This window comes from Trachinotus anak, unplaced genomic scaffold (assembly GCF_046630095.1).
Source record: "Trachinotus anak isolate AG129_WGS33_773 ecotype Australia unplaced genomic scaffold, CSIRO_AGI_Tana_v1 ptg000031l, whole genome shotgun sequence".
Lineage (NCBI taxonomy): Eukaryota > Metazoa > Chordata > Actinopteri > Carangiformes > Carangidae > Trachinotus > Trachinotus anak.
In genome coordinates, this window is record NW_027273882.1 from 7,885,433 (window position 1) to 7,901,261 (window position 15,829).

General features: G+C 43.3%; 1 protein-coding gene across 2 annotated transcripts; it reads left to right on the plus strand.

Moving 5' to 3' along the window:
* The first annotated feature begins 11,783 nt into the window (after nt 1–11,783).
* LOC139612439 (bifunctional protein GlmU-like) lies at nt 11,784–14,839 on the plus strand. Of its 2 annotated transcripts, none has more exons than XM_071468019.1 (3): nt 11,784–11,894; nt 13,985–14,176; nt 14,572–14,839. In XM_071468019.1, exons 1-3 carry the CDS (start codon nt 11,892–11,894, stop codon nt 14,812–14,814), a joined length of 438 nt encoding a protein of 145 aa, XP_071324120.1. In that variant the 5' UTR covers nt 11,784–11,891; the 3' UTR covers nt 14,815–14,839. The 2 variants fall into 2 exon arrangements, 1 of the variants encoding a protein (XP_071324120.1); XR_011686539.1 differs by lacking the exon at nt 11,784–11,894 and adding an exon at nt 13,037–13,250.
* Nucleotides 14,840–15,829: the final 990 nt, after the last annotated feature.

The following is a 15,829-nucleotide window of genomic DNA, read 5'->3' on the forward strand; positions in this document are numbered from 1 at the left end:
TTATAATCACAAACACATGGACATCTGCCTTTAGACTGGATGGAGCTTTGATAATATCAATAATGTCTCATCTTTGACAGATTTCTAGCTTTGCATTTCTAGGAGAATATTATAATTTATCAACTGTTAATCAAAAGTTAAAGCAGCCATAGTCAGTGTTTTTAGCAGTATTATATAATAGTATATAACAGGTATTATGAAAGGGTGAATGGTCATAATGATGCACCTGCAGAGAATTATCACCTGACCTGTTTTAGCATCTTTCAGCTCCTTGTTTTGTTTGACCCTCAACTTCACTGATTAGTTTCACTCTCACTTCTCTCACCAGTGTCGCTGTGGGACAAAAAAAGCTGTAAAAAGTCTCTGTCCACTTCCAGCAGAGACACAGTCAGAGAGCAGCTGGTGAACATAGTGGAGCATTTAGCAGCTAAAGAGCCTGATATTTCCCTCAGGAGCTGGTGGAGCGCAAACACTGAGCTAAAAGAGCAGGAACACAAACACAACTCCAACTGAATGACAATGTTGCTGGAAATAGTGTTGTGTTCACAGCACCGGTGCAGTGCTGTGGTGTTGCCCCTGAGAGGCCAAACACCAGTAACACCATTACAGGAGAGGTCATGTCAGGGTCAGAGCAGCTGGAAGCCAGTAAATATTGAAGATGTGAAGATCAGTGAAAGAAACATTTCAACATTTTTAACAAGTTCTGTCTTCTCTTATCAGCTGCAGATGTTTGTGGGTAAATCACACTGAAACTGTCCAACTTCCTCCAGTCTACAGTTAGATTTAAACTGAAAGCCTGTCTGTCTGCTCTGAAATAAATGTACATAAGTGAAAAGGAATAAAAATGACATGTTTTAAAAACCACCTCTCACCTGTCTTCAGAATCAAATCAAGATGAAATTACTCGTTAAAACAGATTTTTTCAGCTTGTTTGTCACACCGAGCACAAAGAAACGTCCCCAGGTCGCACTAATCTTCCTCTACCTGCCCTCGGGCCCCGCGGGGCCTCTCACATTGTTTGGGAAGCTGGATTAGCGTCGCTCTGAGTGACTCGGCATTATTGTATTGCGTTGTGGAACTCCAACGCCGACTTTCCATGGGGATCCACGCCACATGCTGTCCAGGCCAGTGCGTTAGCTAGCAGGCAGCAGAGCCGGTGTGGAGGCTGATAGGTTGGCAGGCTGCTGGGCCCCAGAGCCAGAGCACACTGTAAAAAATACCCCAGTCTCACAATCAGGTTTTTATTACAATGAGATAAGATACAAATATTTGTAGTTTTCATAGATAATAATCAGAGATTCTGCAAAATGAATGAATAAATGTGTTTTCAATATGGACACATTACATCCAGAGGGGGGAATTTTCTCCTTTTAATAATGTATTATTGTCATGTTTTCCATGGAGCCCCGTGGGGATGCAACCCTCACCCTGTCTCCAATCACATTTATATATTTATACATGGTTTTCTAAATGTGTTTTGTAGAAACATTTGGTTTTGGATTTAATTGTGTTCAGCTGAATTTTTTTTCAGCGTTACGTTGCAAAAAAACAATCAAATCAGGTGCTGAGTCCAAATAAATGTGGTGAACGCTGTAAAATGCTCTGTTTGTGTAATTGTGTACAGTGTTTGGCTCTGGAAAAGTAAAGACTTCCTGTCTGATGCTTCAGGTCAGCGTTGACCTTCTCAATATTCAGCACAGAACATGATCTTTCCAGCTTCTGTTGAACTTCTGTGAGTTGCTGTATAACCATGACATCATGTTTAAGTTCCCAGGAGCAGGTCACCATAGAGAGCAAACACTTTGTCGATGCTTGTGCGACTCTGCAAACACATTTGTTAACAACATTTCCATAGTTTCTGTCCACACGTGTGTTCAGCTGCACATAAACACACCTGTGGACGTCTGTAGGTTTTGTCCTGTCATGTTTCCACTGTAGTGTCGGTGTATTCACTCCACAGTGGGAGCTCTGATGCCATTTCCCATCTTTTACGACTATAACAACACATAATATCAGCTGTGACGCAGGCGCAGGCATGTCTGGACTCAGGTTTATTATCACATTTATACCACAGCAGGAAAAAGTCTCAAATGTCAAATGATCACCAAACTTCTTTAAGTGTTTTTTAACAGTTGAACCCAAGTTTAGGTTGGTTTCACCATCTAAATAATATTCTTTTAACTCAAGAAAACATGTTGTGAAGCTGTATTTGTGACTGGTCTCACTCCTCTCAGCTCTGTGACTGAAGACGTGGCTTTCATCCACATTTTTTACAGCGTGTGTGAGGTGGCCAGACTCGGAGCAGCTGGTCAGTTAGCAGGCCACATCAGCGTCAGGCCGCCTCACTGATAATGGGATTAGCTTAAGCCAGGCAGCAGGGAAAGCAGAGAAGGGAGGGCTGGGGGGTGCTGGAGATGAGTGGGCAATCGGGAGGGGGGTAATCGCCACTGTAAGCACACAATACAAGCCTCACTTAAACCCCAGAACCATGAAAGCCATAACTGCACGCTGCAGGGTGTGGATACTGCAGGTATGTCAGTCAGACTCTGGTTCTTCAGATCAGCGTTCAGCAGGTGAGTGACAGGGAGTCGGTCATGGTGGAATCAGCAGAGCCAGGATGAGACTGTTCACTAGTCAGACGATCAGCGGCAGAGCAGACATAAAAATATAATTATCTACTGTCTGTTTTCAGTCTGTTGGTCCTTTGTCTGTTTGTCTCAGAAACACAGATGCTATTTATAAAACACTTATGAACTGCACTACAAAATCATACAAATTTAAATTTAAAGCTCCATCCAGTCTAAAGGTAGACGTCCATGTGTTTGTGATTATAAAGCAGGTCTAGGTTCTATATTAATACTGTGAAAGTATCAAAGCCTCAGTCCACAGAGAAATGCACACAGCCTGTATTCAGAAACTGAGCCTTAAAACCAGCCGTCAGGACTTCTGGAACTTTGTGATGTCACAACAAAGCAGTCACTGCCCTCAGCCCCACCCACCTGGACCCACCATCCAACCTTGCAGGATTTGGTTTCTCTGAGCTTTTACTTGAAATCTGCTGTATTTTTATCAGCACTTCACATAAAACACGGCTGGTTTTAAGGCTCAGTTTCTGAATACAGGCTGTGTGCATTTCTCTGTGGACTGAGGCTTTGATACTTTCACAGTATTAATATAGAACCTAGACCTGCTTTATAATCACAAACACATGGACATCTACCTTTAGACTATACGGACATTTAAACCTTGTTTTTCTCTCTCTGTCGGTACAGGCCTGCATGAACTGACATAAGTGTGGGGGTCGACCTTTGAAATAGGTAAAAATTCTTACTATAAAAACCATAGGTATTAATAATAAGAATGGTTACTATGATCGCACTAATCCATTTCTAGATGCCCATGCTATCAAATTTAATGATTTACAATATTATAAAATAATGCAAATAATGTTTAGAGCTAAATAAAAGTCACTCCCTGACTGTGTGCAAAAGTTTTTTCAATACAGGAGAGTAAATATGATCCAAAAGTTGTTTTCTAAATTCACTGCACAAAAAGCTGAAGACGGGATTAAAAGAGATGTATTTCTGTTGTTGGGGTTAAATTATGGAACAATTCTCATTTATTCCTAAAAATGTTTCAGAGCTATTTCTTAAGGCCTCAAGTGGGAACAAATTTCTTTCCTTTTTTGTGAGCAGCTTAAATTGATAAAATGTGGCCAGGCATAAATAAGCATTTTCCTTCAGCCTGAGTCTGTTCAGTCATTTCTGAACACAAAGACCACTGACTGGTTTTTTTTGTCCATAATGTTTATACTTACTCTACTATGTGTGATGACTGACTAAAAAATACTTCAAATACTTCAACTTCTGGGAGGGATATTTTTTGCAGTGCACACCCTCCACCCCCAGCTCACCTGCGGTGGAGGCGGTTGAACCACACTGGGCTCTAATAGGCTCGCAGCAGCTCTATTATCATAGCCAGTCTCACTAGATTGAGGCTTCATCTTGTGCTGCGCCGACCGCAGGCTTTAATGGCTGAAGTCTTTGCTGAGGGGAGCCGCTAATAACAGCATCAATACGAACAGCAATTTTTGGTGTGATGAGAAAGCCCTGAAGTCGACATATTACTTCCTCTAAACCAGCAGCAGCGGCAGAAGTACTACCACATAATTTCACCCTAAAAGCCCCCAGCACTCCTACTGAGGGCTGGAGAGGATTGCAGGGGGATTGATCTGTGAGAGTAGATGGATGTGTGAAAGCCTACAGAGCTGCCTATTGATTTCGGACGGCGTGCAGGAGGAATCCATGATATTTATATATATATATAAAGGTCACTGCTCCTTAATCCTGGTCTTTAATCAGAACACAGATCCGTCCAGCAGCCTCTGGCCTCTTCAAAAGAATCTGAAGCCAACTGAAATTTCAAAATACGGGATGTTTCAAAAGCGTGTGAGAGCAATAGATTCCCAAGGATCCGTCCTGGTGACAGGTGATGTGGGAGAAATTGCTGCACTCATGAAAAGACAAGAAAGTTGGTATCAAGTGGCAGAGACAGAAAACCTCCTGAACAGGTGAAAAGTTTCACCTTCTAGCTTTTTAACCCACAGAGACATCCTGGCGCTGGATTCAAAGCTTTGACGAAAAGCGTCTAAAAGCTGCTCTCTGTTGTTACCGCTGCCTGTTGGTGAAACACTGACTTTAGCCTCCAACTGCCCCCTCTTTCTGAAACGTACACACACTCCAGTCCTCATTTTCTAAAATTACCCAAAATGCCATAATTTTCCTCAAAATGTTCTCAGTGTCCAAAAATATCCTTGTTCCCAGCCCAAAAAAATCATTTCATTTTCTGTAACTGTCGTCATCAACTGTTTTTAAAAATCTCTTTACTGTTCACAAATATCACAAAAAAAATGTTATGTCTCCAATAATAACATCACTGTCCAAAATGTCTCCACTTTTTATAACATTTCCTCACTTTCCCACACTGTCTGAAAAATCCACATCTCTAAAAAATGTCCTGAATCTCAGAATTTCTCACTTTCCTAAAATATTCTCATTGTCCAAAATACCTTTACTTTCTAAAATAAAATAAAAAAACATTCCAAAATGTTTTCACTTTAAACTTTGACTGTAGCAGCAGTGGTGTACCTACCTTTGTTGCCATGGTTACTATAATAACAGTCATGGCTTTGTTAGGTTCAGGAAAAGATGGTGATTTGGGTTAAAATAAGTCCTTCCTCAACATCAGACGATCTTTGTTGTCATGGTTACAATAATAACAATGAACGGTCATGGATAATAGAAACAACATAAGCTGCTCCTGTCACATGGGAATCGAACACCGCTCTCCTGGGTCATATTCATCCATCCACCCCAACCTCCTCCTGACGTGGACTTTGTCGCTCTATAAACTACGTCACCGCACTTTTCCCTTTGCTCCTGTCGTCATCACTACGACCACTAGATGTCGCCTAGCAACAGAACCTAACGATGGGTCATAGTGACCTGCTGACAGACGACCTCTGACCTCGTTTGTTACAGGACAGTCTTTACAAAACTGTCTGAAAGATAGAAATCACCAACACACACAGTGACTCAAATGTGTCCACAGATGCTATACATACATCTACAACGCACACACACACACACACACACACACACACACACACACACACACACACACACACACACACACACACATTTCCCATGAGGCACCTGACACATGCAGCTGCCTGTAGCTCTGACATGTTCATACATGTCATTCCAACATGCTGCCGAGTGGCATCCAGGACAAAACACACACACACACACACACACACACACACACACACACACACACACACACAGGAACCTTCTCTGCTGACGCTGATCTCAGTGACTTCAGTGTGTCGTCTGTTGTGTGCTGTCGCCTCATGTTTAACGCTGTTGGCTGCTGGACGGCGACCTCTCTGACTCTGTGGTGACGAGGCAGCGCAGCAGCGTTTGATGATGTGATGTTGACCGTGAAATAAACAAACTGTTGATTCTAATGAGATCATTCGGATCTAATTCCTGGTCGTGATGAAAAGTTAACGACGGAGGACGAGCTGTGCCAGAACGAGCTGAATTAACCAGAAGCAGCAGGAGGACAAATTCTGGCCGAAAGCACTAATGAGCTTGTTGAATAAACTCCAACCTAATTAAGGACTTTGTGAGTGTGTGTGTGTGTGTGTGTGTGTGTGTGTGTGTCTTTGGCATGTTTTTGGTTTATTTTGGAGTTAAGCAGTCACATGATTTGCACATGATCAGATTCATTATTATATTTTTCTCTATGATAGAACTCTGAGGTGCCACATGGGCGTCGCTGGGTGTACAGAGGGCGTGGTCACATCCAGTGACTCGATGCACAAACACGCTGCAGTCCTCCGAGCACCTGCCTTTGTCCACACGACACGGTCACACCCACAAAAATGACGGCTGGTCGTCGAGGAAGCTTCCAGAGACAATAACCTGCTGCCGCCACAGGGGGACAGTGAAAGATGAACGCAGACGGGCCTCTGATGCTTTACGAGACAGAAAACTGTTCTGAGATCAGATGTAAGGAGAGATATCACTTCCACTGTGTGAGGAAGGAAATGAACTGAAGGATGCACACTCACATTTTGGTGAGTAACACTGGAAACACGACTTTATGACTTTGATTAATAGGTTGTGTCTTGTTTGTTTCATCATTTGCACAAACAGACGTAAACCAAGACTCAGCTGCAGCCTGATCCGGCTTCGTGCTCGGTGAAGCTAACGTTTCCCAGGATGTGGTGGGTGGTTTCTGACAGACTCCAGGTGAAGGTGACAGTCAACTGAGGTTGAAGATGAATAACGACCACCTTCATCGCTGAAGGGTTTTTGTTAGTTCCCGTCTGTGTCCAGTTGTTTACCTAATCTGACCTGAGACCAGCTGAGCTCGGCGCATTACTGTCCAAACCAGAAGAGGAGCGCAGCCGGGCCGCGGTCGAGGGGGCGACCCCTCTGGAAATGACTGAGTCAGCCGAGCTCACCTGCAGCAGGTGAGACCTGCACCTTCACTCGAGCAGAAACCAACATTTAGATGATGCAGTAGCAGCAGATGAGCAGTAGAAGTACAACAGCAGAAAGCAGAAGGCTTATTAGTACAAGTATAAGCTGTAGTGGTACTAATGGTAATAGAATTTTTTGTATTATTAACTTTACAATTACTGCAATACTTCACTCAAGATCCTCCTGGAGCTTTAAGCAGCATCTCATGGTCTTCATCAGTGAGTGGAGTTTGCTCACTTAACTGGTAACAAGCTTTAGGTCGGAACGATGAGGCGCTTAAACGGCGTTCAGAAGAACTTTGTTTCCTTATTGGCAGCAAACACGTTTCCTGACCTTTCAACACTTTTCTGCTGCTCTCCTCAGCTTAGACACTTTTACTGACTTCTGTTTACTGCAGCTGTAACAGCCTGTGGTACCTTCTGACTCTCAGACATAAGACAGATCTACTTCCCATCTCCACCCGATGACCACATCCCACACCAGGTTACCCACAAGGCCCCTGGCCTTAGAGCTGGTCCGGTATCACTGCTGCAGAGCTGCAGCAGATCACAGTCCTGTTATGCAGATGATGTTATAATGAACAGAGCCGTCCCCCCATTAACAGGCTGGACTGAAGGGGCTGCAGCAGGGGCTTCTGGGAGTCTGACAGCTTTTAGTAGGGGTGGGGGTGCCGTGGCAGCAGGGGCTGCTGGGAGCTGCTGGTGCCGTGGAACGATGCCTGAGCTGCCAGCAGCACTCCTCCACTTCTACCACATCGGACACAAGCTGACCCCCCCACCCAACACACACACACACACACACACACACACACACACACACACGCTCGGCCAGCCGTGCCTTTGTCTGGCATGTCCACATGCATCTGTTATGCATGGCAGCGTTGGCACTGACAGTCTGCTATTGTTGCACCAACCCCCCCACCCTCGGTTCACCCCCCTTCAGCAGTAGACACAGCCACAGTTTTGGGTAATTGCTGGTCCTAATTAGTTCACACACACAAGCACACACACACACACACACACACACACACACACACACACACACATAAACACACACATATTTGCCAAAAATACTGATTAAATACTTGAATCCTGTTAAAGAGAAGCTTCACTGAAACAATGAGTTTTATAAACGTCACTGTTCTTTTCTAAAGTGATGCAGACACATAAGTAACGTCTTCATGTGGGGATGATGAGAACCGGACACGCTCTAAACCTGCTGCTATGAAGTGATTTTAGGGGATTATGGAGGTAAACTAACTAATTAATTATGAAAATCAAAACACTCAGTCTTCAAGGAAAACAGATGTAATTATAAATGTATAAACTGTGGTGAAATTACTTGACTCATCAGTAAATTTAAATTAAATTTATTAACTTGCAAATTCTGTCACTTTGAAGTGACATGTTTGACACTGCTGTGAAAAATCACCTACTGCAGCTTTAACGTCGTGTAATGTATTGTGGCTTTAATTAAAACCGTCAGATAGAAGCAAGTTTCACCTCCGATCACAGCGTCCCTGCATGCTGTGACAGGTGGGCGGGTCAGAAATGGGCTCTGCTGCAACCGTAACCACAGTGATGTCACTGAGTACATTTCTTCGTTATATTGGTTCAAGCCACATTCCTGCCAAGGGTGTCACGCCATCTCACTGACCTACAAGTCATTTAGTCATTTAGTCATTTTAGCAGACGCTTTTATCCGAAGCGACTTACAGAAGGTGCCGCTCGGAGTAGGATTCGAACCGGGTGCTCTACCCACTGAGCTAAACACCGCCCCGGTGGCAGTAATGGGCCAAAAACCCCAGAAGAAGAAGAGCGTGAGCGAGTGAACATGAGTATCAACACTGCAGGTTTTTCAGGCTTCCCGGTGGCGCTGAGCTGCTGCAGCTCGCACCTGCATGTGTTCACACCTGCTGCACCGCTGCTGCTGCAGCTCTGTCTGTCTACACAGAGTTTGCAGGATACTTCAATGTTGGATTTCTTTCTATTGTAAATTAATTTCTGATTTATTTTTGACAGTGACTCTAAAACACCACTGTCTCCACATGCAGCTGCTAAAATGATTAAGAAATATATTCATATTTTTTCATGTCTGTGTCCTCGACCTAGAAAATGTAGTGGGAGGTGTCAGTTTTGTGTAGTGTTGCTGGTGATGCTTTTCTATCAGTGGCATCAACATCACTTTCCAGTGACCTGAGCTTCCTCTCCAAGTCTGACCCACCTCAGGGACATGAGATGTGGAAAAAGAAAAAAGCTGTGGGTGAACTTGAATTTATAATATTTTGTCACAGATATGTTTCACAAAGTTACACATCAACCTTCATGCTCAGGTATGTTTTACTTTTACCAGAGAAGAGACTTCGAGCTCGAGGATGAAGGTGTTGTGCTGGGTGAAGTTTCCCACACAGTGAATGAGGCAGTGGGCAGTGAGGTTTGTGTCTGGTTTACTTCTCCTCCTCTAATTCTAACACAGTTGTATAATAAATGTTGTTACCAGGCTTAATGTGCTTCAAAATTCTTCTTTTGTATTAAACAGAATTGGTTTGATGTCCTGAGCTGAACTGAGCCGAGCTCCTCCTCAGTGCCGTCCTGTTGCTTTAAGCTGCAGGCTGTTGTCATGGACGCTGTAACCTGATAGTAATCAGGGCTTCGCAGGGGGAATACATGCGAGCGCCTCTACTCGAAATAATCGCCGGAGCGTGGCCTCGTTGGCTCCCAGGAGCCCCGACACTGCCTCAACCCTGATTTAATCTGCTCATTATTACACGGAAAAATACTGACAAAATACATCAGCAGGTCTGGGATTTATCTGTGTGGCTCGATGATTTGCATTCTGTCTCTAAAACCCCCCTCTGAAAAATACACGGTTCACGTATTAGCTAATAAAAAAACACACAAAAAACAACTTTTTTTTTGTTGAATGAAAGTAAAAAAGGCTTTTTTATTATTGAATATTTATGGTAAAGGAGTTCTGCAACTTTCTCATTTTTCTTCACACTATAGTGGTGAAAAGTTTCTAAATTTTTCTTAAAGGTCTCATATTGTAGCCTGTAAAGGTAGATGTCCATGTGTTTGTGATTATAAAGCAGGTCTAGGTTCTATATTAATACTGTGAAAGTCTCAAAGCCTCAGTCCACAGAGAAATGCACACAGCCTGTATTCAGACACTGAGCCTTAAAACCAGCCGTCAGGACTTCTGGAACTTTGTGATGTCACAACAAAGCAGTCACTGCTCTCAGCCACGCCCCAAGCCCCGCCCACCTGGACCCACCATCCAACCTTGCAGGATTTGGTTTCTCTGAGTTTTTACCTGAAATCTGCTATATTTTATTGGATCACTCAGAAAACAGCCAATCTGAGGAGAGGATCAGATTCATTCTGTTCATTTATTTTAAAAAAGTGTTTAAATCTGTGTCACTGACTTTAACACTGAGCCCCACACAGTTATGATGATAAGCCTGTTACTGTGTTGCTGTATCTGGACTGTGTCCAGAGCCTTACGTTAAAGGTGTCTGGATGTCAAGTGACGCCAGGACTGAGACTTTGCTTCTGGACTCATTTTATAAACCACAGCACCACCTGGGGTTAAAAACAAAGAAGTTCTTCACTCAGACACTTCAGATCCTCGGCAGAAGGTCACGCAGGTTCAGGTTTCATCTGTAACTCAGCTGGCTGATAACACGAGGAATCCTGCAGTGTTACTCTGTCTCGGAGGTTGAGTGTTTGAAGCTGAATGTGGATTAAAAAGCAGCTTCTCTTCTCCTCCCTCATCAGCTGCAGCGCGTTGAGCTCTCAGGGCCACCGTAGAAGAATGAGCAAAGGCAAATCAAAGAATGAAAAATAACAAATAAAAAAAAAATGTGTGTCTCTTCATCCCCTGTTAAAATCACCATGGCAACCTCTGAGTTCAGGTGGACATAAACAGCTGATTCTGATCAGTTAATGAGAAGACTTAGGTCAAACATTTTACTGACACTTCTGTCAAAGTCCTTCTACAGATCATTTCCACACTACATACAGGACACGTGATTCACACACACCTCAACAGTCTTCACTGGAAATATGTTTTATCACAGTCAGGAAACTTTCAGCAGTTAAATTCAGTTTGTCATTTACCTGGTGACACAGATTCAGCTGCAGCAGTGAAGTTCAGCTTCAGGCTTTTCTTAGCAGACAGCAACACAACCATCCCACTGTCTGGTAGGTTGATGTATTTTGATGAAGAGATTATGACAGAAACTATAATACATGCATTTTAGAGATAAAGTCCAACCTTCTCCCTGTAATACAACGAGTGTAATAACTGTAGGATCACACAAACATCTTCAGCTGAGGAGACTGGTGCTGCTACTCTGCAGGGACTCGTGCAGGTTCTCTAACTCCAGACAGTAATGATGCTCATAGGCGACGGAATCGTTCCATCTGATGAGTGATTGACTTCCAGGACCTTCACGTGATGTTTGAACCTAATCAAACATCTCTGGAGACACCTGGAAATGTCTGTCCACCGATGGTCCCGATCATCCTGACAGAGCCTGAGAGGACCCGCAGAGAAGAACAGCAGAGAATCCTCAAGTCCAGATGTGCAAAGCATCATTACCCAGAGGACCAGAGGCTGTCATCACTACTAAAGGTGTTTCAACTGGTTATATTTCTGTTGCATGTCTCTAAAACTAGCACCAGGTGGCAGTAAAGGATCAGGAATAAAGGGCCCAAACCGTCTGAGGACCCTCTGCAGGAAGTCCTCAGTCAGAGCTCTACTGAGCATGCTCAGATGATGATCTGTTAATGTTTACCTTGTGCGCTTGTGGTCAGAGTTTAGTCCCTCAGGAGCAGAATGGTGAGTTTACGCTTTTACACCTGTGTTTTCACAAAGTGCTCTCTGTGCTGCATTAAAGAGGTGAAGAAGAAGTGACAGTGTTTGGATACAAGCAAACTGCAGCAGAGGAAATAATAAAGATCCATTTAAACATAATTCACTGGTGCGGGTCTTTGTTGGACTCACTGAGCTGCTGCAGATCCTCGACTGACTCCACAGCCAATCTCTGACAAATGACTCTCAAGTGTCTCATGAGCCATTTTAGCTAAAGACCCGCAGACACCTGCACCGCTGCTCAGCGAGAGTCATAAAGACAGAAATTAGACCTCGTTCAGCTTCATTTGGTGCAGCCCATTAATATAATTACAGTGTCATGGAGGTTAAATCTCTTATCCTGAGTTACAGAGTTGTCAGAGCGAACCTACTGCCTCTCCATCATTTTTTTTTCCCACCGCAGACTTTATTTAAAATTCATTTCAGACTTCTGTCTGTGAAAAAGGAGTTTTCTCATGTTTTAAGCGTTTTTTAGTCAGTTTTGTCACACTTTTACTTTATTTGAATATTTCCATTTTATGCTCCTTTAAGCTTAAATTTCTTTTTTTTTTTAATTTCCACTATTTTATTTTATAGAAGAGCTTTCAATGTAAACCATATTATGATCTTAAAAGTATGATGCATTTTTAATACATTAAACCACCCAACAGTATACTGAGTTGTTAACATTAGCCTCACTTTGACAGCATTAAATGCCTCTTACATGTACTAAAAAAAGTAAATTCATTTGCAGTGTTATTTATGATCATAAGTGAAATTTTCATTACCAACTTTTACTTTTGATGCTCTGAAGTACATTTTGTTGATCATACTTGGGGGTTGTAGTTTTACTTTTATTTGTAATGGAGGATTGTTGGTAAAACACCACTGTTTCTGATTGGCTGTCCTTCACCTCTATCAGAACCACTATGGACGACAGTCGTACAAACTGAAACTCTCTCTCTTTATAATGGACTCTAATGGATCCTCCTCTCAGGCTGTTTTCTAAAAGCTCCTCTTCAAACTGTGGATCAGTGGGAGCTTCATTAATGTTTGGTCACATGATTCCCCCCCTCCCTCCCCCCTCTGTAGGGTCAGAGGTCAGGCTGGTGTTTGGTTAAGCACAGTGATCCAGTTACAGATCTGAAAGGACCACACACACACACACACACGCACACACAGAGAGAGAACAAAAAAGAGAATCTGGAATACCACACATTTGTTTTACTTTTAGATCCAGTTTGACACAGAAACACTTTGTGGTCGCACAACCGGGACAAAGTGGGACTGGATTCAGATTTCGAACAAACCCGTGCACCATGGCCTCTGTGTAACTTCAACCAGGTAGTTATTTTGATTTTATTCATCAGGCTGTATCCATCTATCTCCAATAGGGAGATAATAAAAGATTGATTAATAATTATCTGCTTGTTGCAGTGCTTTGGACTTTGCTCCATTATCATGGATCTGTAGATGTTTAAAAGTCCTTTTGTCCATGTTGCCTTCAAAGTCAGTCAGGATCCTGGAAAGTTCAAACACCTACAGTTTCCTCCCAGCTTCAAAGCCCTGTCTGCTGATGAGGACTGTTTGAGTGGACCTTGAGTTGAGATTGTTTGATTGACTGCTGGTCACGAATGAACCGTCAAGCTCTGAGAAGCTCTAGTCTCCTAAAACAAACCTTAACCACAACAGTGACAGAAATCAGTCGCGTCTGACAAAGTGAAAGCGACGCATGAGGAAAACAGTGTAAGCGAGGCTTAAAGCTGCAGCACCTGAAAATATGACAAAGTGTAAATAACGAACAATAGGACTCATCGAAGATTCCCTCACAGCGCTAGTGGAGATATTTGACTTCAAACCTAACAGACAACTGGTAAACAGAGCATCAGGTTAACAGGAAATCAGTCCAAATAACCACCACAGTCAGAATTACCTGCATTTATGTATTTATTTGTGTATAAATTGTTTTAACAAAGACACACTGTCAATGTGAACAGTAAAACTGAAACAGGAAAAGAAAATCAAATGTAAGTAAAGGGAAAAATTGCACAAAATAAGAAACTACATTTTTTTCCCAGAGTTCAGCTGGGGGAGGATCAGCCCTGCAGGTCCATGCGGTGCGGTTTGGCCCAGGTCAGGAGCTGTTGGGATCTCTGCAGGCGTTCGTGGAGCAGAGGCGCCTGCGAGCGCCGTTCATCATCACCTGCGTGGGCAGCCTCACCAAGGCAACGCTCCGGCTGGCGAACGCCACGGCGGCAAACACCAATGAGGTGCTGAGATGTTCGTTGACGTCGCTGCAGATGATTTTTCCTGACTCAGAGTCCAGGTTCATTTTAGCTCATTTTTGCTGAGTTTTTGTTTTTGTTTGGCACCTTTAAACCACAGGGTCTCATTTCAAGTCCGACTTCTCATTTAGTCAATTTCAACAAAGCATAAACCTGCAGGAAACCTAAAATAAACTTCAGAAATCTTTAAAACAGTCCCTCAAAATATTATTATAGATTAGTGGCATGTTGTTTTTTTTACTGGTCACTGGAAATCCCTGAAAATATTAATATTTTCAAGTTTAAAGTGATTTTTATGGAGTACAGACATAAGTGAGGTTCTGTCATTGTATTCACTGAATCATCCACTTCATGATATCAGCTTCATAATTTTCCCTCAGGTGATCCACCTCAGTGGGCGGTTTGAGATCGTCTCCCTGGTGGGCACACTGAATCCAGAAGCCCATCTCCACATCTCCCTGTCGGACACCGAGGGCCAGACGGTCGGTGGTCACGTGCTGGGGGGTCTGGAGGTGTTCACCACGGCCGAGGTGGTCGTCGGTGAGGCAGTCGACCTGCGGTTCACCAGAGAGATGGACGAGCACACGGGTTTCCCTGAGCTGGTGGTTCGGCCGAAGGAATAAACATAGATTTAACATAAAGCTTAAATCAGTGTCGTCTGTTTTTATAATCATTTTTTTAATCATATTGTAGGTTTTACATTTTAAATTTCATAACTGTGATATGACAATGGTCAATAGACAGACAATGGCTCATAAATGTAGATGCGTCCTGACACATATTCATACACTGTTGAGCTGTTATGTGCTTTTCTGCAGCACAGTCACTCTGTCAGAGGACGCTTTGTGTTGGGGAAGGTTTGGTGTGTGGATCATGGAGCATAATCCTGCTGACAAACAAACAAACAGGTGGTTCATGGCAGGCGATGGTAAAGCAAAGCGACAGATTTGATTTGAGGCAACACAACCCTGTGGAGTTTACACAGAGTAGTTCACATGGAAGAGTCTGAAATGAGACTTGTCATCACACAAACAGGAGGAGGTGCAGTTTTCACACCCACACAAATTCATAGCAACACATCTTCAGTCAAAATCAATCAGAGTATTGTTATTGATCGATACAATATCAGCATAGAAAATGAATGTAAGTGTTCAGTTTCTTCAGCAAGCAGCTTCCTAACACACACACACACACATACACAGTGTTGGCAGCCAATAGGAGCAGCTCTGTCGCAGCTTTCTGATAATTGATGTTAAACTGAGCTGCAGCCTTTCAGAGCCTCTGACCCCCCCCTGGTTGTGACAGGACAAAGCAAGAACCCCCCCTATGGATTAGACGTGACCTCGATGAAGAAAGGAGGGCCTCCGCTGCTGTGTGGCGGGGGGGTCAAAAGGAGGGGAGAGGGGAGTGGTAACAGCCTTTTAATGGGTTTTAATTGGACGTCCTAACTGACTGTTTGCAGCCTGCTTCTGTTCTGACTGGGAAATGTGTCAGAAGTCACATTAACAGGAGGAAACTCCAGGTGCGTTTAAGGTACTGATCTGAAGACAAAGAGGTTTCAAGATTCACTAATCTGACTTGACCGAGCTCTGTCAGAGGAGGATTTCTCTTCATTTAGTTTTTGGTCCTGTGAACCGT

Bases quoted from the DNA above. Each gene is read 5' to 3' on its own strand.
- LOC139612439 (XM_071468019.1), top strand. The intron at 14,177-14,571 runs GTGCTGAGATGT...ATTTTCCCTCAG, and splicing joins CGGCGGCAAACACCAATGAG to GTGATCCACCTCAGTGGGCG.